The 23937-nt window shown below is 43.9% G+C and overlaps 1 protein-coding gene across 2 annotated transcripts in view; it reads left to right on the top strand.

Moving 5' to 3' along the window:
• The window catches only part of SLC9A6 (solute carrier family 9 member A6), a 99429-nt gene that overhangs the window by 53752 nt on the left and 21740 nt on the right, over positions 1–23937 (top strand). The window contains exons 8-12 of one of the 2 annotated variants that reach the window (XM_060182815.1): positions 1321–1421; positions 2170–2258; positions 5991–6104; positions 18254–18365; positions 19728–19881. In XM_060182815.1, the coding sequence (XP_060038798.1) occupies positions 1321–1421; positions 2170–2258; positions 5991–6104; positions 18254–18365; positions 19728–19881 (570 nt within the window). Of the gene's footprint in view, positions 1–1315; positions 1422–2169; positions 2259–5990; positions 6105–18253; positions 18366–19727; positions 19882–23937 lie in introns of both variants that reach the window. The other variant, XM_007534521.3, reaches the window with a different exon arrangement.

The raw sequence follows: 23937 nt of genomic DNA, 5'->3' as shown, positions 1-23937 counted from the left end.
GACTTCCTCATGGAAGACTTCCTCAGTGCTGCTGGTGTCTCCTCCGTAAAATGCTCATTTTTTAAAAGGATTATTATTTATTTTACTTATTTATTTTTTCCCTTTTATTGCCCTTGTTGTAGTTATTATTGTTGTTGTCGTTGTTGGCTAGGACAGAGAGAAATGGAGAGAGGAGGGGAAGACAGGACAGGGGGAGAGAAAGACACCTATAGACCTGCTTTATTGCCTATGAAGCGACTCCCCTGCAGGAGGGGAGCCAGGGTCCCGAACCGGCATCCTTACGGCCAGTCCTTGCGCTTTGCACCACCTGTGCTTACCCCACTGCACTACCGCCTTACTTCCAAAACGCTCATTTTAAAAGTCTCTTCACTTTGGCTCCTCCTTATTCTGAGACTTTTATGTTAGTCAGGCCAGAGACCCCTCATAGTCACCTCGCTTAAATTTTTTAAATTGCTCTGTTTTGCATAGAGCCAGAGACATTGAGAAGGGAGGGGGAGATAGAGAGTAAGAGAGAAAGAGATACCTGCAGCACTGCTTTACCACTTTTGAAACTTCCTCTTCCTGCAGGAGGGGAGCAGGGGCTTGAACCCAGGTACTTGGGCACACTCAACAAGATGTGCCACCACTTGGCCCCTACACGCACATACACACGCACATACACACACACACACACACACACACACACAGAGACACACACACACATGCACGTGCCTCCAGGGTCAGCAGCAGCACTACGAACCACTGCTCCTGGCAGCCATTTTTCTTTTCTTTTTTTTTTATTGGATAGAACAAAGAGAAATTGAGAGGGGAGGGGGAGATAGAGAGGGAGAGAAAAACATAAGACACCTTCAGACCTGCTTCACCCACTTCTGAAGCAAACCCCCCTCCTCCTGAAGGTGGGGAGCTGGGGGCTCTAAACTGGCATTCTTGCAAGGGTCCTTGTGCTTCCTACTATGTGTGCTTAACCCAACTTAATTTTTTTAATAAACCTTCTTGGAATAAACCCAGTTTCTTGCACATGGTTGAGTGACCCTCTCCAGCCTATAAAAAAAAAAAAAAGAAAAGTTCTTGTTTCTTTTCTTTTCTTCTTCTTTTTTTTTAACAGAAGGAGCAGGGAGAAAGAGAGGGAGAGAAGAGAGGGAAGGGAAAAGGCAGAGAGGTCCCACAGTACCATTCTGCCAGATATGGAGTCCCCTGATGCTTTCCATATGGTTCTGGGACTCATGTGTAGCAAAGCATCTGTTCTACCAAATGAAGTATTTTCTGGTCACATGTCTATTGTACAAGACCTTATTATCAGCCTTGACTGTCTCACGTGACGAAGTTCACCAAACTGCGGGAGTTTCATCTGTTGGAGACAGGCTTGTTCTTCTTGATGTCCTGGAGCACCTTCCTTCTGGCAGAAGCCTGGGGCTTCACAGGTAGGTCACATCTCCTTTCATTTGCAAAACCCTTAGAGGCGGCCTTTCACTTTTCCTACACGTGAACCAAGTGTGCTGGTGTTTAAACACACTTGGTAAGCTTGCATCTTTGTAAACAGTGTTCTAAAAATTTTGTTGTTCTTTATCTTGCTGACCCAAGAGGATTTACAAGCTGACTTTTCAGATAAATAGATGGCTAGATATATAGAGCGAGGCAAAAAGGGAGAGATACCATCCTATAGCACCGAAGCTTCCCCCAGTGAGACGGGGGCTGAGATCAGCCTGGTATCACAGACACTTTTTCAAAAGTTGAAAAACAAGATCAGAAAAGAAAACACAAGTAGAACCTGAAATGGAATTGGCGTATCGCACCAAAGTAAAAGACTCTGGGGTGGGTGGGTGGGGGAAAATATAGGTCCAAGAAGGATTCAGAGGACCTAGTGGGGGTTGTATTATTATATGGGAAACTGGGGAATGTTATGCATGTACAAACTATTGTACTTACTGTTGAATGTAAAACATTAATTCCCCAATAAAAAAAAAGGTGAGCTGTCTTGTAGGCTCTTAGGCTGTCACTTCAGAATATATATATATGGCTTCTCAATGGAAATGGTTCCTTTCCACAAACTATATTACTATTGGAGAACTCAGCACTAAGCATTTAGTCTGCTTCTGTAAAACAAACCTATCAGTATGAAAGTTTGGACACTTGTGAGTAAACCTGGAACTCCTTTTTTTTGCCCCCTAGGTGTTGTTGCAGTGTTGTTTTGCGGCATCACTCAGGCTCATTATACATACAACAATTTGTCCACTGAGTCTCAGCATAGAACTAAACAGGTAAAATTTTTAGTTTGTAAATAACCTGTTCCCTTTTTTTTCAGTAAAGCAGACCTTTGTGACTTCCTCTCCCTCTCCCTCCCTCACTTTCACCCTTTGCTGAAAAAGAATCTTTGATGTATTCAAAACAGTGTGTACTCATGTCCGTTCCTGTTCCTCTGACTCCAGGTATAGATGAGACTGGCAGGTTGAAGGGTGATAGCTTTTAGGATAGAGGTCAGTCAGCAGAGTAGCTAGGCACTGTTATTGTCATGGCCAGTCAACAAGCTCCTTTTCTTTCCTTACCAAACTAGTGGCTCTTGACTGTGATGTTATGGGAGCTCATCAGGTACACGTCATTTTACTGTGCTTCATTTATTCTTTATAGATGTTGCTTTTTTTGTTTATTTACAGTCCCTTTTACCAGCAAAATGATTACAACTAACTGAAGGCTCAGAATGAAGGGCATTTCTGTGAGCAGTACAGTGTCTTTTTTTTTTTCCCCTTTGTATAACCCTTGATAATTGATACTTTACTTCAGAATGTGCTGTTGTGTACTTAAGTACCATGTAAACATTACCTTTATAGGTACCAGGGGAGCTGAAAATTTGTGTGACTTACTTAGTGCAGTATCACTGAGGTTTGCCTGATCTGTTGTGTGATGGAGATAAGATTAATTCCATCTGACTAGATCCCTGCTGCTTGATGCAGCAAAGTGTGAAACCATAATTTTCCAGAACTGTCAACTATATGTGAGATTGGGCTGGAATTATAAAAGAAAGAGGTACAACATCACATAGTTAATTCGGTAGACAGGATAATACTATGAAGAATATGTGATGGCTGGAATAGAACCGAATGCATACTCCAGTAGAATTATACCAAGAAACGGAAGCGTCCGGTTTTGCCAAATGTCTATGGTACAATAGGAGTAGTCTCGAAAGGACTCACCATAAAATGGGAGCAAATAGTGTTTTCTTTCTCCTGAAGCTAGACTTGAAGTGTGTGGCTGATGCTTTTTCCCTCAAGCATTTGTTGGAAGTACAGATCCTTGTTGCAGGGTAATTCACTGTATTGAGTAGACAAGGAAATCAGCAGGTTGTGGCATTTTTCTAGATAGTGGTATGGGAAATAAAACTGGGTAGGGTTTTCTAGGCTTTTTGTTTGTTTGTTTGTTTGTTTTGTTTTGTTTTGTTTTCTATTGCACCAGGGCTATTTTGAACCTTGGTGCCTACACTACGAATCCACCACTCCTGGTGGCCATTTTTCCTTTTTAATTTTTTTCTTTCTATTTTATTAGATGAGACAGGGAGAAATTGAGACGAGAAGGAGGATAAAGATGAAGAAAGAGAGACACCTGCATACCCGCTTCACTGCTTATGAAGTGTCTCCCATTCGGGGGGTGGGGAGGAGAAGAGCTTGAACCCAGGTCTTTGTGCATGGTAATATGTGCGCTCAACCAGGTGCGCCACTGCCTGGCCCCCAGCTTTCCAGTCTTGTTGGCAATACAAAGCTTCCTTACATTTAAACAAAACAAAACAAGAAAGAAATAGCCACATAGAAGCCTTAGCCTGTGTGTTTCAGATCACGTGTCCTACAAGAAGTTAGAGGAGGGGAAATGGTGTGAGGGTTGATGAGCTGGAAAGCTCTGGGAGAGGAAATGCTGAGCCTAGACAGCTGGGAAAAGGGGTCAGACCCTCTCAGGGGAAACATCACATTGGGCAGGAACAAAAAAGCAAAGTGACGCTGAGAAATGGAAGGTGGTGAATTGTGGAGCAGGGCTTACCAAACTGCTCTCAGGCTTCCTTGTGAGTCCTGTTGCTTAAGTGTGGCTTTTTTTTTTCCTTAACATTTATTTTTGTTCGTTTATTTTAAGTAGAGTCAGTGAAAAATAGAGAGGGAAGGGGAAGATAAAGAAAACGAGAGATATCCGCACCACTGTTTCCACCACTTGTGAAGCTTCAGGGCACTGGGGGCAATGAAATCTCTTTAGAAACATCAGTTTCAAAACACTTCCAATTTGCAGGCACAAAAAAGCTCAGATTCTTTTATGCTAGCACACAGTGCTTCCAGAAAGCCCTCATACAGCTGCCTTGCGGTGAGATTTCACTCTGTATGTGGGTTTTGGTCCTCACTGAGTTCCACACTATCATCTTCTAAGCCATACCCGCCCCTGCTGTGTGCCTACACACCCTACCCACTTACGTGTTGGTAATGGAGCAGGGACTCAAGACTTCTGGAGTGAATGAATTTGAGGTCCTCCGTAATCTGGTATTCCTCTGTTCAGAGTTACCTATGGCTGTCCTTGAACACGAGTCTCCTGCCCCACAAAACTGTCACAAGCAGGGCTCAGGAGCCACTGTGCCTTGGTCTGGTTCCTGATCTCCCCTACCTGCTAGCTATGTGGCATTCTGCAAGTCAGTCCTCCTAATCTAGGGCTCCTTTCTTAGTAAAAAACGAAATAAAATAAAAATGAAAACAAGTAAGCACATGATTTTAAATGTATGAGTCTGGGAGGTAGGTACTACTCATACCCCCATTTTAAAGATGAGTAAACTGAAGCTTGGAAAAGTCATAGAAACTTGTCCCTGATCACACAGGCAGTAAGTAGCAGGACCAGGCTCTGGAACAATGCAGCGACTGTAATCCACAAAATAGGAATGAGAAGACTTCCTGTGATGGACTAGAAAGTTCACATTTGAGGTTTGGGGGGAATACAGGGTGCTTGTCACACCTATTCAGTTCTGACACGGAGCACAGAAGCAGCCACAGGAGGATACATGAAACAGAGGGACTGTGCCAATAGAACGTTACTGACAGTAGACTGGGAGGTGCCACAGTGGGCACAGTACTGGACTCACAAGCATGGAGTCCTGAGTTTGATTTCTGGCATCATCTAGCAGAGTGATGCTCTGGTTCTCTCTCTTGTCCCTCCCTCTTCCTCGTGAAATAAAATAAATCTTAACAAACAAACAAAAGCTTTATTGGGAGGGGTCAGGCAGTGGCACACATGGTTGAGTGCACATATTTCCATGCGCAAGGACCTGGGTTCGAGCCCCTGGTTCCCACCTGCAAGGGGGAAGCTTCACAAGCGGTGAAGCAAGTCTACAAATGTCTCTCTGTCTCTCTCCCTCTTCATCTCCCTCTCCCCTCTCAATTTCTCTCTGTCCTATCAAATAAAATAAAGCGCTTTTTAAAACTGCTTTAAAGAAAAAAGAAAACTGTAATGATGGACACTGGAAGCTGAATTTCCTGCAACTTTTCTGTGTTTTGATTTTGTTCTGTGTTTTGATTTTGGCCAATCTATGTAGAAATTGCAAAAAGCCATATGAAAGGGGCCGGGTAGTGGTACACCTAGTTATGTGCACACAGGACACTGAGATCCATAGGGGATAGCAGTCACGATGCTTCTATAGCATTGTGGGTGGGCTAGAACTAAGGCAGCATGCAGGGACAGTAAGGGGCCATTCCACAAAAATACATTGATGGTGTTGGGGGGGGGGAATGGAGGGAGGATAAGAGCAACTGAATTTGGGGATTGGTGAAAGGAAGGTGACATTTCTGGCTTCTGTGGAACTAGAAATGAAATGTCATCTCTTCCTTTGTGTCCTTACCCCCCTCCCCCATGAATCCCATAATTTGGTGCCTACAAATGAACTGTACATGTCTGAACTATGTCTCACTTATTAGCGCATAGACTTTTAAATCGTGGAGCTTTATCTACCCAACTAACCTTTCCCCCTTTGATTGCAGTTGTTCGAGCTTCTCAATTTCTTGGCAGAGAATTTCATCTTCTCCTACATGGGCCTGACACTCTTCACCTTCCAGAACCACGTCTTTAACCCAACATTTGTAGTAGGAGCTTTTGTATCCTTTATTATTATGTGTTCTGGTTGTTTTTTTTTAAGATTTATTTTTTTATGAAAGAGAAGATAAGAAAGAAGGGAGAAAGAACAGAGGTTGCCCTAGAGATTTTAGGGATTAAACCTGTGGCCTGAGGCATGTAAATATTGTATTATGCAGACTGAACCATCTCCACAGTGCTTATGTGTTCTATTTGCAAACTTTAAAGATTTATTTTATTTTAGAGAGAGAGAGACACCAGAGCAGTATTTAGCTCTTGATTTATAGTAGTGCTGGGGATTGAACCTAGGACCTACAGACCTCAGACATGAAAGTCTAGTGCATATCTGTTGTATTATCTCCCTGGGCCTTTTTTTTTTTTTTAATTTAAGTGAGTTTCATCTCTGTTTTTTTGGATGTGTGCCGTGTATGAATACATGTTTTTCTTTTTTTTAATCTTTAATGTTCTATTTATTTATCTGTTATTGTATAGAGACAGAAAATGAGAGGAGAAGATAGCGAGGGAGAGAGACCCCTGCAGCCCTGCTTCACCACTCACGAAGCTTTCCCCCTGCAGGTGGGAACCAGGGGCTTGAACCTGGATCCTTGTGCACTGTAATGTAGGCACTTAACCAAGTGTGCCACCGCCTGCCCCCATGTTTCTCTATATACAGCGGTAATTTGAATTTTATTTTAAAACATCATCATCATTATTATTATTTCTTAAAGAGTTATTTTTTTCTAAGAATTTTTTAAATTTATACAATGGAATAAAGGGGTACAGTTCCACACAATTCCCACCACCAGAACTCCGTATCTCATCCCAGTACATTTAATTATATAAAATGTCCTTCTAGCAGGGGTGGATAACATAATGGTTCTGTAAGGAGACTCTCATACCTGAGGCCCCAAAGTCCCAGGTTCTGTTCCCCGCACCACCATAAGTCAGAACTGAACAGTGCTCTGGTAAAATAAATAGGTAAATCAAAGATGTCTTTTTTTTCCCTATTTCATTTATTATATTTCCCATTATTGCACAGGCAGTACTGACAGACTGAAATGATAAGTGCCAGAAAAAGTCTCCTACCTTTCTGCCAACTCCAAAAGATCAAGTGGGTCCTCCTCAGTTACTTGACAATAGGAAGAAAGCGTACATACTTGGGGGGGGGGCGATGGGGGCTTGGCCTCTGCCACAGAGGAAGGTGATGAAAGGGAGAGGCCACTTTCCTCTCCCTTCAACCTTCATCTCCAGTTGAGTCTTTCAAATGCAGTTGAAAGGGAGAAGCTAAGTACATGAAAGAGAGGAATCAGTAGCTCCAGCCTCCTGAGGAGGCAAGAGGTAACAGGATCCAAAGCATGTGGGGGCAGGATTGGCCTTCAGTGGGAGGAGACACACACACACACACACACACACACACACACACACACACACACACACACACACACACACACACACACACACCGCCCCATTGTTCCAGCAGAAGATAGGATCTATAGAGAGGAAGAGACATCTGCAAGATGAGATTCCTGCCTGTGACTCTCATTTTTATCTGTCAAGCAGGAGGTAAGATAAGCTGAGAGTTAAGATAGGAGCAGGTGGTCCGTCAGTGATATGTTGTGTAACGAATCATTCCGGCTATTTAGCATCTTCAAATAACAGACTGACATTTCTGCGTGCAATAACACTGAACGGTGTTCGTGATCCAGGGGCAGCTCAACCAGGTGACTCTGGAGCTCCTTTGAGGTTGCGCTCGTGCTTTGGGCTTTCCAGTTTCTGAAGACCTGACAAACAGGGACTGAGACACCCACACCATGCCGATTTATGTGACAGCTGGATATGAGTTTTTCTCCACTTGGCCTTCTTCACTGAGGCAGCTCATGGGTGAGAGTGAGCTCACAGAGCACCAAGGAGGAAACCAAAAGTGCCTTTTCATTTTCCTTTCTGCCACCAGGGTTATCACTGGGAGGCTTGGTGCTAGCACTGTGAATCTACCGCTTCTAGCAGCCTTTCTTTTTTTTTAATTGGATAGAACAAAGAAATAGAGAGGGGATGTGCAGACAGAAAGAGAGACACCTGCAGGCCTACTTCACCACTCATGAAGTATCCCCCTCCCTGTCAGTGGGAAGCAGGAGCTTGAACCCAGGTCCTTGTGCTTGGTAATGTACGTTTAACTGGGTGTGCCACCACCCAGTCCCCTCATTTTAATTTTTTGATGTACCAGCAGGTCCTCACACATACATGGTATCATCTCTCAGTGACCTCCTCAGGCCTTTTTTTTTTCATTTATTATTTTAGAATTGGGTAAGAGAGACCGAGAAGAAGAACCAGGAGAGATAAGGAACAGACACCACAGGTCCACCACCCATGGGTCTCCTCCGCTGGTGTCATCCGTGGGGATGATGTGGTACCAGGGCTTGAAGCTGTGGCTTCATACATGGTGTGACTCACACTCTATCAGGTGAACTATCTCCCAGCCCTCAAAGTACCTTGGAGAACCCAATTTTGGAAGTAACATACCATGTTCAGTTCTGCCATATCCTACTGATCACACAACCCAGCCCTGCTGCAGTGAGTAGGGACTACCCAACGGTGAATGCCAGGAGATGGCCTTCCACAGGTGATAGGAGTTGTGAGAAGGTTTAAAACTACTGGGCTGTCCGAAAGGTCATGACATACTTCCCTTTGCAAAAATGTGTCACGACTTTTCTGACAGTCCGATAGTTTAGAGAGTGGTGAGTGTGTAGACCAACAAATGTAGCAGGATTGCTGAGCAGTATGGGGAACCCATTTGAGTTTGAGGTCTAGGTGTTTGTTTATTTGTTTGTTTGTTTTTTCCCTCCAGGGTTATCTCTGGGGCTCAGTGCAGGCACTACGCATCCACTGCTGGTGGCCATTTTTTCCCTTCCATTTTATTGGCTAGGACAGAGAAATTGAGAGAGGAGAGAGAGAGGGAGATAGAGAGGGAGGAGGAGGTAGAGAGGGGAAGAGAAAGGCAGACACCTGTAGACCTTCTTTGCTATTTGTGAAGCATCTCCCTTGTAGGTGTGGAGCCTGGGGGCTAGAATCTAGATCCTTGTGCTTAGCACTGTGTGCAGTTAACCAGGTGTGCCACTGCCCGAGGGGCTCCCGAGGACTAGGTTTTAACAGTGAAATCAGTCTGCCCCTTTTTATGGCTTTATCCAGTAATATAAAACCATAAGCTTAAAGAAAAGAGATAGGTCCATTCAGTGCCATGAAAACGGGTGGGGGGTGGTCGGGTGGTAGCACAGTGGGTTAAGCTCACATGGTGCAAAGTGCAAGGACCAGCATAAGGATCCCGGTTCGAGCCCCTGGCTCCCCACCTGCAGGGGGATCACTTTACAAGTGGTGACGCAGGTCTGCAGGTATCTGTCTTTCTCTTCTCCTCTCTTGTCTCCCCTCCTCTCTCCATTTCTCTCTGTCCTATCCAACAACATCAATGGCAAAAATGACAATAAGGACAACAAGGGCAAGAAAATGAGAAGAAATGGCCCCCAGGAGCAGTGGATCCATAGTGCAGGCACTAAGCCCCAGCAATAACCCTGGAGGAAAAAAAAAAAGAAAACAGGAGACACGTAGACATAGAGGACTAGAAAGAACATTATGCTGGCTGTTGTTTTCACTTTATTGGGGCTTCTTGATTGATAGTATAGTTGCTGACAGATACAACAGGTACAACCTCCCATCTTCCCATCATAGGTGTCTACAAGACACTCTCTTCCCTAACTTAAGTCCTTTTTCATTATCATATACCAAGAGCCAAGAGCCTCTCCACCCCCATCCTCTTTTTAATGATTTATGTTTTACTTGAGAGAAAGGGGGACAGAGAAAGAGAAAGACCAAGCTGAGAGGGAGACCAGAGCACTGATCAGTTTCTGGCTTATGGTGGGGCTGAGAATTGAACCTCAGACCTCTAGGCCTCAGTCATGAAAGTCAAGTATAGAACCTCTCTTCTGTCTCCCCAGCCTATGGAAATGGAAGTGAAGAAGTGAGAGAGGATTTTTTTTTTGAGGGAAAAATTGAAACCTCTTTGGATAAAGATCTCAGGGAGGTAGAAGAATGGTCCAGGTTTGGTAGATGAGTATGAAACATGGGAAGAAATTATGGTTACAGAGAGGGGCATTTGAATTAGTGAATTTTTAAATAAAAGATTATTTTCAATATGATTTTATTATTTGTTTAATAATGTTTTATAAGATTACAAGGGTATGGTCCCACACTGTACCCACAATTAAAGTTCTGTGGCCCTACCCTTCTGATAACCACTATAGTGTTCACAATCTTAGAAGTAGGTTGGATTTCTCCCTCTCTCTCTCTCTCTCTCAGTTCATATGTTTCAACTACCTGCATTCCACATCTAAGAGAAACTATCCAGTAGTTTCCTTTCACCTTCTTATTTCACTAATCATAATCACCTCCAGTTCTAGCTATTTTGTCTCAAAGGATAGAATATCACCTTTTTCCAATTACAGAATAGTATTCTAGTGAATATGTAGCCCATGCTGTCTTTAATCTACTTATCTGCCCTTGGGCTTTTTGTGTTGCTTCCATATTTTGGCTATTGTGAATAATGCAGCTGTGAACACAGTGGTGCATATGTTACTTCTGTTACTGTTTCCACACCCTTTGACTATATGCCGAGGAGTGGTTTTACAGGCTCACAAAGAGATTCCATTTATATCTGTGTAAGGACTCTCCATACCGTTTCCTAAGATGCTGCCCCACTTTGCATTCCTCCCAGCAGTGTAGCAAAGTTCCCCTTTCTCCATAGCTCCACCAACACTTGTCAATTCCTGTTCCGTTGATGTAGACCTTCTTCACTGGTGTAGTATAGAATCTCAGTGTGGTTTTAATGTGCCTTCTCTAATAAGCGAAGCGTGTTTTTTTCATGTCAGCGGGCCATATGTATATATCTTTTTAAAATTTTTATTTTGGTTAGAGACAAATTGAGAAGGAAGGGGAGGATAGATAGAGGGAGAGAGAGACCCCAACCTATAGCACTGTTGGACCACTTGTGAAGCTTCCCTCCTGCAGGTGGGGACTAGGGACTTGAACCCAGGTTTATGGGCATAGTAATTTTTTTATATTTATTTAGGGAGTCGGGCGGTAGCGCAGTGGGTTAAATATTTATGTATTTCCTTTTGTTGCCCTTGTTTTTTATTGTTGTTGTAGTTGTTGTTATTGATGGTGTTGTTGTTGGATAGGACAGAGAGAAATGGAGAGAGGAAGGGAAGACGGAGATGGAGAGAGAAAGATTGACACCTACAGACCTGCTTCACGGCCTGTGAAGTGACTCCCCTGCAGGTGGGGGGCCAGGGGCTCGAAATGGTATCCTTATGCTGGTCCTTGCGCTTTGCGCCACCTGTGCTTAACCCGCTGTGCTATCGCCCGACTCCCTGTGTGCATAGTAATGTATAAGTTCTACCAGATGTTCTACTGTCTTCCCACCCTCTCCCCCCACATATGATCTTTAGAAAACTGTTCGGGCTTCAGAAGATGTGTTTTGAAAAGCATTTCAGAGTGACAGTTCTGCCAAAGAGATTAGCAGAAATATTTTTAATCAAAACTCTGAAGAAGGATCTCTGTTAGAAAGTGAGGTATTTAAGTACAGATGGCACAAAGCGCAAGGACTGGAGTAAGGATCCCGGTTTGAGCCCCCCCGCTCCCCACCTGCAGGGGCGTCGCTTCACAGGCGGTGAAGCAGGTCTGCAGGTGTCTATCTTTCTCTCCCCCTCTCTATCTTCCCCTCCTCTCTCCATTTATTTCTGTCCTGTCCATCAACAACGACAACAATAAAAAGAACTACAACAATAAAAAACAAGGGCAACAAAAGGGAATAAATTAAAACAATTAAAAAAAGAAAAGGAAGTGAGGTATTAACTGAAATGCCATTCTGCAGAGTGTTAGTCTTCTGGGAATGAACTTCGGGCAAACAAACAAAGCAGCTAGAGCTCTGTTAATAAGAGAAGTTTAGATGGCAAATTTAGATGAAATCTAGATGACAAATTTCCATGAAATCTATAACCACATCCTGCTAGTCTTAGAGAAAATTTTGAGTGGTCAAGTGGCTTCATCTTCTGTACTGTTGCAGAAGCAAGGCTAAATATTCTTACTTGGTTTCTGAGTCTACTAGGAATGAAAGTTCCTCAGTACAAAATCTTACAAAGGAAATTTACCCTGACCACAAGGGAATGGGCCTCTTGGTGACTGTATGAATTCCGACTGTAGGTTTGGTTTCATGAGCCAAAGGAAAAAAATTCAGCAAGGCTTAAGCACCCACACACAAAAGTCTCTTGTGTGCCAATCTAAACCAGTGTGCTCCAAAAGTCATCAGGAACCCAAACAACTTTCTTGTTCCCATCCTTAAGGAGAGACTCTTGTTCCTTGAATCCAAGATGGCTCGTCTTATCTTTGCCAATTCCTTCTGTGGGCAGAATCCAGAGAATGCACATATCACTTCTACTCAACATCCTTTTTATGATCCAGGATGTCACATTTCACATTTCATTTAGACTGTGTCTCCATAGGATCTGGTTACCATGACAGTTTTCACCCCCCCCTTTAATCAGTTTCTTAATATCCTTTGGTAGTATCTTTTAAATATTCTTAAAATATATTTTATTAATTTATTATTTATTGGATAGAGACATCCAGAAATTGAGAGGGGAGGGGATGGTAGAGAGGGAGAGAGACAAAGAGACCTGCAGCACTGCTTAACCACTCACAAAGCTTTCCCCTTGTAGGTGGAGACCTGGGGCTTGAACTTGGATCCTTGAACGTTGTAACATGTGTGTTCAACCAGCTAAGCTACTGCCCGGCCCCTGCCCTTTGACAGTTTTACGGGGTATCCAGTCAGATATTTTTTTGTAAAATTTCCCACAGTTGGTATTTTTTGATGGTTTCCTTGATATACATGTTATTATTACTATTACATAGATAGAAACAGAGATTGAGAGGGAGGGGGAAATAGGGAGAGAGACAGACACCTGCAGCACTGCTTTCACCACTCAAAGCTTTCCCCTTGAATGTAGGTACCAGGGGCTTGAACCTGCTCCCTTGGCACACTGTAATGTGTGTGCTTAGCCAGGTGTGCTACTGCCTGACCCCTTGATATTTTCTTTTCTTTTCTTTTTTTTTTTTTTTTTTTGCTTTGGCCACTTCTGTCTTTAACAATGCGATCTTTGTACAAGATTTCATTTTCACATTTTGAATGCTCCTTGAACTTTTTTTTTGGGGGGTGAAGGAGGGCATACTTATACTATGGTTGTTTTTTTTAATTTCTTTATTTGGGGATTAATGATTTACAGTCAACAGTAAAATACAATACTTTGTACATGTATAACATACCCACATAACAGTTCAACTCCCACTAGTCCTGTGCCATCATATTTCAGGACCCAAACCCTCCCCCCAACCACCCGATCTCCATATCCCACCCCCTCCCCTGATAGCTTTCCCATTCTCTATCCCTCTGGGAGCATGGACCCAGGGTCATTGTAGGGTGCAGAAGGTGGAAGGGCTGGCTTCTGTAATTGCTTTTTTGGTGCAACACACCAACTCCAGTCCAAGTTCTGTTTAGTGTTTTTCCTTCTGATCTTGTTTTTCAACTTCTGTGAGTGAGATCATCCCATATTCATCCTTCTGTTTCTGACTTATCTCACTTAACGTGATATCTTCAAGCTCTATCCAAGATAGGGTAAAGAGGGTGAATTCGGGAGTCAGGTTATAGTGCAGCAGCTTAAGCACAGGTGGTGCAAAGCGCAAGGACCGGCATAAGGATCCTGGTTCAAGCTCCCGGCTCCCCACCTGCAGGGGTGTCGCTTCGCAAGCAGTGAAGCAGGTCTGCAGGTGTCTGTCTTTCTCTCCCCCTCTCTGTCTTCCCCTCCTCTCTCCATTTCTCTCTGTCCTATCCAACAATGACTACAACAATAAAACAACAAGGGCAACAAAAGGGAATAAATAAATATTTTTTAAAAAGAGGGTGAATTCACCATGGACCTGAGACTTTGGAGCCTCAGGAATAAGAGTCTCTTTACATAAACCATTATGCCATCGACCCCTGTTCACATTTCTCAGTTTCCCACATAACAATTCTACTCCCCTCTAGGTCCCTGATGTTTTCTTTGTGATTTGGCTGGGAGTGTTCTTTCCTTGGAAGGAAGGCCACAGAAGTAGAGTGATATTCTCATTAGGTTTGGGGTGTATTATCCTTTATCCAGGGGGCGGGAGGATGGTTTATAGTGCAGTTGTTCACACATAGGTACAACTTCTTATCTCCCCATGAAAGGCTTTTGCAAGACCCTCTCTCCCCCAACCTAGTTCCTATTCCAAACATCATGCACCATGACTCTAGAACCCCTCTCTCCTCTCCTTCCCCAGAGTCCTTTGCTTTGGCGCAATACACCATACCCAGTCCAAGTTCCACCTTTACGATTTCCCTTACTATCCTCGCTTCTTTTCTTAATAATATATTTTTTATTAATGTATCATTGGATAGAGAGAGAGAGAGAAATTGGGAGAGGAGATATGGACAAGAGACACCTGCAGCCCTGCTTCACCACTTGTGAAGCTTCCCCCTACAGGGGACCAGGGGCTTGAACCTGAGTCCGTGAGCACTAGTATATATGCGCTTAACTAGGTGTGTCAGGGCCGGGTGGTGGCGCACCTGGTTGAGCTCATATGTTACAATGTGCAGGGACCCAGGTTCGAGTCCCCGGTCTCCACCTACAGGGGAAAACTTCACGAGCAGTGAAGCAGTGCTATAGGTGTCTCTCTGTCTCTCTTCCTCTCTGTCCCCTCCTCGCTCTCGATTTCTGGCTGTCTCTATCCAATAAATAAGTAAAGATAATTAAAAAAAGAAAAGAAAGTTTTAAAAAAAGAAAAGCTAGGTGTGTCACCGCCTGGCCCCTATCGTGGCTTCATAACTTCCACCCATGAGTGGAAGTTATGAAGCCTACTTTTTCCTGGATTACCTCACTCAGCATAATAACTGAGATCCATCTGAGATGTGTAAAAGGAGATGATGTCTTTTTGTTTTTAATTTAAGACGGAGACATTGACAAAACAACTCCACACAATTCCCACCACCCAATCTCCATATCCCACCCCCTCCCCTGATAGCTTTCCCATTCTCTATCCCTCTGGGAGCATGGACCCAGGGTCATTGTAGGGTGCAGAAGGTGGAAGGTCTGGCTTCTGTCATTGCTTCCCCGCTGAACATGGACGTTGACTGGTGGGTCCATACTCCCATTCTGCCTCTCTCTTTCCCTAGTAGGGTGGGTCTCTGGGGAAGCGGAGCTCCAGGACACATTGGTGGGGTCTTCAGTCCAGGGAAGCCTGGTCGGCATCATGCTGTCATCTGGAACCTGGTGTCTGAAAAGAGAGTTAACATACAAAGCCAAACAAATTGTTGAGCAATCATGGACCCAAAGGTTGGAATAGAGGAGAGGAAGTGTTGAGGGGTACCCACTGCAAACTCTAGTGTACTTCTGCTTTTAGGTATATATTTTGCACTTGTTTATGGATACATGTGAACATATTCTCTCTCTCTCTCACAGAACCTGGTGTATATCTCTAGGTTTTGGGACTTTGTTAGAAAGTGAACCACCTGGGATGGAATTAGAGAATACTATGAAAGGAAAGGTCTCACCCGAGTGATGAAGCTGAAGGGTTGTCATTCCACACAGTCTGAGGTGAAGCATGCTGAGGTGGCACTCACTGTGTTGATTAGGTTGCGATCTAGTCACTTTTTTTTCCTCTAGGGTTATTGCTGGGGCTTTGTGCCTGTACTATGAATCTACTGCTCCTGGTGTCCATCTTTTCTCTGTTGTTATTGTTGCTGCTGTTGTTGTTAGATAGGACAGAGAGAAATCAAGAGAGTAGGGGAAGACCAAGTGGGGGAGAGAAAGACAGACTCCTGCAGACCTGCTTCACGACCCCCCTGCAGTTGGGGAGCCAGGGGCTCTAATTGGAATCCCTACGCTGGTCTGGTCCTTGTACTTTGAGCCATGTACGCTTAACCCGATGCACTACCGCCTGGCTCATGATGTCATCATTTTTAACAACTGCATACTATTTGATTGTGTATATTTACCATGACTTTCTGATTGTGAATAGTGGTAGCCAGCCTCATCACTTGGCTGAGTTAGCGTTTGCTGAATTGCTCCATTGTAAATCCATTGTAAGGTTATTCATTTCCTTTACCTGACTGCACTACTTTACTTAGTAGATAAGTCGCTTCCCCACCCCCTCCCGGCTCGCGCTCTCTCTCTCTCTCCAGGGTTATTGCTGGGGCTTGGTGCTGGCACCACCAATCCACTGCTCCTGGCAGCCATCCCCCCCCCCCCCGTTTTATTGGATAGGATAAGCAAAATTCAGAGACAAGGGAGAGATAATCCACCAATCCACTGCTCCTGGCAGCCATCCCCCCCCCCGTTTTATTGGATAGGATAAGCAAAATTCAGAGACAAGGGAGAGATAGAGAGGGAGATAAACAGGGGCCGGGTGGTGGCACACCTGGTGAGCACATATGTTATGATGTGCAAGGACCCAGGTTCGAGGCCCTAGTCCCCATCTGCAGGGGGAAAGCATTGCGAGTGGTGAAGCAGGGCTGCAGATATCTTTCTCTCTCCCTATCACCCCTCCCCCCTTGATTTCTGGCTTCTGTATCCAATAAATAAAGTTAAAATTTTTTTTAAAAAAAAGAGGGAGAGACACCTGTAGACCTGCTTCACCTCTTGTGATGCATTCCCCTGCAGGTAGGGAGTCAGGGGCTCAAAGCTGGCTCCTTGCACTTAGTACTATGTGGGCTTAACTGGGTGTGCCGTTACCTGGCCTGTAGTTAAGTCTCTATGCATACCCCACACTTACGGGTTAGGGAAGTAGGTCCCACTTCTACAAAGACAGAGTATCTATCAAATTATTTTTCATTTTTACAAGAGGGATTTATCGATCCCACACCCCATTTATTCCATTGTTTATTCTTATTATTTTAAATTGATTTCATAATGACTGACAAGACTGTAGGATATTGGTATATTGTACCAAAGTGAAAGACTGTGAGGTCAGGAGGGAGAGTTCAGGTCCTAGAACATGATGGCAGAGGACCTAGTGGGGGTTGTAGTGTTATGTGGAAAATGGGGAAATGTTGTGCATGTACAAACTGTTGTATTTACTGTCAACTGTAAAACATTGATCCCCCCCCTCCAAAACAAAAATAGGATAACAGAGGTACAGTTCTGCACAATTCCCACCACCAGAGTATCATACCCCATCCCCTCTATTGGAGGTCTATTGTTTATTTTTTTTAAGGTGCATATCTTTCATGTATGTGAGAGAGGCCAGAGCACCACTCTAGCATATCCAGTGCTGGGTGTCAGCCCCGGGGCCTCAGCATATGTAAATCCTGCACTCTACCTGGTAGCCTGATCCCTAGCCACTGTTGTGTCATCTGTTTATAGAGAACAGACTCATTGGTATTTATATTGTTTTGGAGGGGAATATAGTATAGCAACATTTAAATTGTTTTGTTGTTGTTGGTGGTGGTGGTGCTCATATTATTCTTGTTTTGACTACTGGGGTCTCTCAATAGCTTTCTGTATTTGTTGGACATAACCCCAGATGGGGTTTTAGAATTTTATTTTCGTGGGTATACTTCCTTTCTGAAACTTCAAAATGCTGCTGGCTCAAATTACGTACTTCATGCCCCAGCCCTGGAATCAGCTGTTTCTGCAAGGAGCTCCTCCTGACTCCTCTAGTTGGGAAATGGTATTGGAAACCAACATGCAAGTGTCCTCTGTGCTGCTAGGCTATCATGGCGTCTAGGCCCAAGCAAAGCAATAAAAGTACAGATAGTTACTAGCTCCAGTGTAGATAATTTTTCTTTATTTGATGGGATAAAGAGAAATTGAGAGGGCGGGAAGAGAGAATAGATACCTGCAGACCAGCTTCAACGCTGCTGGGTTGAACAATGCAGATAGAGAATAAATACCTCAGTCACTGCAGAAATTCCCATTGACCAGTACTCTTGTTGAGCACCAGAATCAAGACTGTGTTAGGAACAGAGCCTCTTAAGACAGTCTTTCACCTACTTGTACGGATAGTCTTAATAATGGTCCTCAAACAGAAACCATCCTTAACCCATTCATCATTGTAGGTTGCTATTTTCTTGGGAAGAGCTGCCAATATTTACCCTTTGTCCCTCCTACTCAATTTGGGTCGAAGAAGTAAGATTGGATCGAATTTTCAGCACATGATGATGTTTGCTGGTAAGTTATGACTTTCCCTCTCTTTGCCACACTCGAGTACCTACTTGCAGCACATATGCCAGCTTGATTTCTACTGGAAATAATGTGCTGGTCCTGTTAGACTGCCTTAACATTGAAGTTGCAAGCTCCAATAGAGAATTCTATTTCTTGTGTTCCACAGTGCCTTCTCTGGGGTTTTCCCCCCCTGTTGTATGCTTTACATTGGGTTGTTCTAGCTCTCCCCCTGCCAAGAAAATTGGATCAGTCCTGCTAGTTTCGTGGGCCTGCTTGGCCCCGCCCCAAGGAACCCCGAGAGGGTTTCAGAGTTCCAGAGTTCGAGAGTGCTTGGCGCTGCTGCGGGGGAAGGAGGCAGGAGAGTTCTGTTTGGTGATTAGTTTGTCTTAGTTTATAAATCGTTGATCCTAAATAAAGAAATACAGCTTCTCTGCCCAGCCGTATGTCTCTGGTCGTCTCTGTTACCCACCCGTGAAGCTATCCCGGCCAGCTAGAGCCTCTGAATTTTAACAACACCCCCCTATATTGTGGTTCCAAATCTGTGGCTCAGAAACATGTCCCACAAAGTAAGGAAGATGAAGATCAGTTCGTTTTTGGTAGCCAAGGATGTAGCTCTGTGGTAGACACCACATGCTGCTTGTTTATGAAATGCTGTGTTTTGTTCCTAACATGTGCGTTCACACAGATTACTACTTCTTTGCATGAAGGACCTGTAAGATTTGGGCCACTTTTATTCATAATTGCCCAAACCTGGAAACCACCTCATGGTCTTTCTTTCTCTCTTCCAATGTGGGAATGAATGAGCACACACTGTGGTACATCCATGCCATGGAGTACTTACCCCATCACCCGAGAAAGAACAGTGGTTACTGCACACAGCAGCCATGTGAGGCTCAGGCACACTGTGGTGAGAGAAGCCCAACCCAAAAGGGTGTGTATTGAACAGCTCCACTTGAGTGACACTCTGAAAAAGAGCATAAGGATCCAGGCAGGATCTGGGGTTTGGAGGGGTAATGCAAGGGTTAGACTAAAGAGAAATGGCACAGAGGAATTTGGGGATAGGCGGGTCATAAAACTATTCTGTGTCTTGGTTGTAGCACAGTGTTCACACACGTCTGTGCTTCGCATGACCGGTAGAATGAGAGACTGTCAAGTGTGATGTTTACTGTGTGAAAATATAGAAGAAAATCTCAAGAAATTACTCAGTTATCCGTGTCTGTCAACATCATCCAGTTCTCTATGGGTCTGTGCTCACTGGATGTTGTTGCTTGTGTGCATCTGATTTCTGTCCGTGTGCCTTGCTTTTCTGACTTGATCTGGAATTGGCAGTGGCTCTTCACACGCGCCCTCTTCTGTTCCCTTCTGTAGGCCTTCGTGGTGCAATGGCATTTGCCTTGGCCATTCGAGATACTGCCACGTACGCCCGGCAGATGATGTTCAGCACCACGCTGCTGATTGTGTTCTTTACTGTGTGGGTGTTTGGTGGTGGTACCACTGCCATGCTGTCATGCTTACATATAAGGTAAGTACTGATCAGGCACCTTGCTTTAATATCAAATTCTAACATAGGCTTTTCTTCCTTGTCCTCAGGAGAGAATATTAGGGTCTACATTTGTAATGTTTCATTTTTCTCCCCTTTTGAAAAGCATTGTTAACACTTTGAAAGATGTCCTTCCAAACCTCTTGCTATAATATATATTTATAATTTTTGACCGAAAGGGACAATATGATGGGTATTCTTATATATTGATTTTTAAGTGTAACATAACACAGACATTTAGCTAGTTAATAAGTATCCCTCATTATTTCAGTGGCTGTGTATATCATGATATATTCAACCAAACACCTGTCATTGGACTTTGTATTTATTGTTACTTGGACTTTGCTATGAGCATCACCATTTGAAGGCTTAGCTATTACTATAACCATTAGCAGTGTGAACACTGACAAATGTACACAGCCCTGGGTGCCAGTTTTGATAATTTCTTCAGGATGCATTTCTAGAAATGAATTGCTTGGTCAAAGGATATGCATGTATTTGAAGGTTTTGGCCCACGTCAGCAGATCAGATGAAAAGTTTTTCTGTCAGCAACATATAAGGCAGACCCATTTATCTCAGCCCAAATTGTCCTTGTTATTATCTATCATTCTTTCTCATCTTTATGATCAGCACTGCTTCGAAGCTGACAGTCCAAGGTTGTCATTGCAAGGCCCTCATCTTAAATGCGTACTTGTAAATGTATTCCATTGGGAAATGGCCTTGTATCTCAAAAGTTGCTGCATCTGTTTCCATGGCTACAGCAGGCTGTGTGTTGATAAACCCTGTGTAGACTTTAGTTCTGTTTGGCTGAAAACTTCATTGACTTTAAGAGTTACTGAGTGTCTTGAACCAGTATTATTCAGAAGGTTCACGTTTTATAGCATCAGTTCTCCATTTTCCCCATTCTAATCTAACCTTTTCTTTTTTTTAACATTCTAAAGACCGGCCAGCCTTAAATCATACTTTGAATGCTGTTTTGTCTTTAGCTCACTTTACTATTTAAATCCCTTGCTTACAGTATTAGTGCTGTTATTGTACAGACTAAGAAATACACAAAATGAATGTTGTTCTAACCTTGAGTGTTATTTCAAGGCGGGTCTGGCATTTGTTGAGCACCTGCTATGTGCTGGGCATTGTGCTAAGCGCATTTTACACATTTATCTTAACAGTCGCTCCATTTCACAAGCAAAGAACCAGGCTTTAAATGTTTCTAAGGTACTAATCATAGACTTGATCGGTGGACAGAGGATCTTCCAGCCTCAATTTCTTTTAGACGTGTGATACACACAATAAAAGACTGCTACATTTTGAGAGACTCAAAACTCTTTTTTTTCCCCCACAAAAGCTTGTAAATGAGGACTTCTTGTTCAACAGAGAACAAAATCCAATTTAAGATAATTTAGGAAAAAGAATGCTCTTCCAAAGAGTCTTGGTGTTTGAAGAAGACTCAGTTTCCTTCCTTAACTACTACCCTCCAGACACACACACACACACACACACACACACACACACACACACACACACACACACACACACACACACACACACACACACACACACACACACACACACACACACCTCTCCTCCAAGGGGGAAAAAAAACCCCTAAAAAAATGTACCTACTCGCATACAGTCAGATCCTCCTCTAGAGCTTCGCAAGCTCTGTGGTCACAACTGCCCTGCCCTGTAGTCCAGTTGGCATTTAATTATTTATATTGCCTTGCATTCATTGTTGTTGTTGGGGCTTTGATCTCTTCGCAAACAGAGGCTTATCTTGTATGATTTTGAGGTGTGAGGCCTTAAAGGTTAAGATCCATGCTGGGACTCAGGCTTGCCTCTAAGTTCCTGTTCCTTTATTTACAAATTGTATGTTCTTGAGCAGGTTGTTTTTTTTTTTAGCCTTTTTAAAGCCTCAGTTTCCTCATTTGTTATGGGTGTGTGGTAGTATCTACTTCATGGGGTTGCTGTAAGGATTCGGTAAGCTAATACTATCTGGAGAGCTCTTAGTACTAATTAAGCACCAACCAAGTACCAGGCACTGCTTTAAGGTGTCACTTAATGGTTTCCAATTGGAGGAGGGTGATTTTGCTCCCCAAAGGTATATTTGGCAGTGTCTGTAGACATTTTTGATTGTCACAATCAGAGGGGGTAGCTGCTGGTATTTAGCTTAGTAGAGACCAAGGATGTTGTTAAAACATTCTGTAATGCACAGAACAGACCCCACAACAGAGACTAATTGTTGGTAATGCTCCAGAGAGCTCCATTGGTAGGAATAGAGTGGAAAGGATCCTTGGTTTCATAAAGCCTATGTATACTTTAGTGGGAGACGACAGACTGCAGATGAATGAAGATAACAATTGCAGATGCTATTAAATGCTGTGGTGACAAGTACTGTGCTAGTGCCTGGGGTTGGGGGTATTTATTTTATATAAAGAGGCCAGGAGAGGCCTCTGAAGTTATATTTAAAGTCAGTCTACCTGAATGACAAGGTATCACTAGTTAAACAGTGATCAGGAAGAGGAACTATCCAGACAGAGAGGGAAAGCGACTGCAAAAGCCCTGAGGCAGAAACACACTTGCCCTGTGTATTTAACTAATAGGGGGCTCTGTTGCGCAATGGACAGCGCATTTGGACTTCTATTTAATGAACAGGAAAAGTGTCAATGCAGCTGGAAGGCAGTGATGGAAGAAGATCCTGTAGGGATTGGCCACTGTCCCAAGGAATCAACTTTTACCATGAGAATAGCCACAATTTGTCAAATTAGTACGATTGTTTTCTAGTACTACATCCTTAACCAAAAATAGGAAGTGTAGCAGCTGTGACCCATGAGCCCCTACTTTTGGATCTTGTAGGACAAAGTAAGGAGTTTGGGGTTTTAAAATTCAAGGGGCCAGGTGGTACACACCCAGTTAAGTGCACATAGTACCATGTGCAAGGACCCAGGTTTCCTTCAATTCCCATCTGCAGGGGTGCGCTTTGTGAGCGGTGAAGCAGGTCTGCAGGTGTCTCTTTTTCTCCTTCTCTACCTTCCTCATCCCTCTCAATTTCTTTCTTTGTCTTATCAAATAAAATAGATTAAAAAATATCCACTTGGAAATCTTGGAGGGTTTTTATTTTATTTTATTTTTGATTTTTTACTTATAAAAAGGAAACATTGACTAAACCATAGGATAAGAGGGGTACAACTCCACACAATTCCCACCACCAGAACTCTGTATCCCATCCCTTCCCCCTGATAGCTTTCCTATTCTTTATCCCTCTGGGAGTACGGACCCAGGGTCATTGTGGGATGCAGAAGGTGGAAGGTCTGGCGTCTGTAATTGCTTCCCCGCTGAACATGGGCGTTGACAGGGGTCGATCCATACTCCCAGCCTCTCTCTCTCTTTCCCTAATGGGGAAGGGCTAAAGCAAGGAAAAGGAGCTCTCTTGCACAACGGGTCCTGACTTCGAACCAGCCAGTTAACCGCACTATGCGCTCTTCCATCCCTTGTGACAGTGGCGTTTGGCTCCCTGTCCATTACCACACAAACTGGACTTGTTCAAGCCTTTGCTCATGCCGTTCCCTCTGCTGGGAGATCTCTCCTGCTGCCAGGAAATGACTCAGCTCAAATGCCTCCTGCTCTTGCCCTCCGCTCTTCGGTTGGAACCACTTGTGTGTCTGCTTGGTGTCTCTAGTACAGCACTTGCTTCAGTCAGCTTTGGAATAATGCTGTTGTCACAAGAGCCAGCGTTTAGTGAGAGGCTGACGCATCAGACAACCTTTCAGAGCCTCTGGATACATTTCCTCATTTAAATCCTTGCAGCAGCTCTGTGTGGTAGATTTTATTCTTCCCCCCCTCCGTTCTTCTGGAAATGCAGTGCCAGTCCCAAGGGCTGTATCCACAGGGCCGGAAGGGCTCTGAGGCCAGGTTGGAACCCAGCTTTCCTCAACTGCACAGCTCTTGGAGATTACTTTCGAGCCGTGTCTGTCTCTCCCACGAGTCTGTGAGCTCCTGGAGGGCAGGGGCCGTGTCTAATTCATATCTATGCCCCGTGCC

Source organism: Erinaceus europaeus, chromosome X, assembly GCF_950295315.1.
Source record: "Erinaceus europaeus chromosome X, mEriEur2.1, whole genome shotgun sequence".
Classification (NCBI taxonomy): domain Eukaryota; kingdom Metazoa; phylum Chordata; class Mammalia; order Eulipotyphla; family Erinaceidae; genus Erinaceus; species Erinaceus europaeus.
This window is presented reverse-complemented; position numbering and strand designations above follow the sequence as displayed.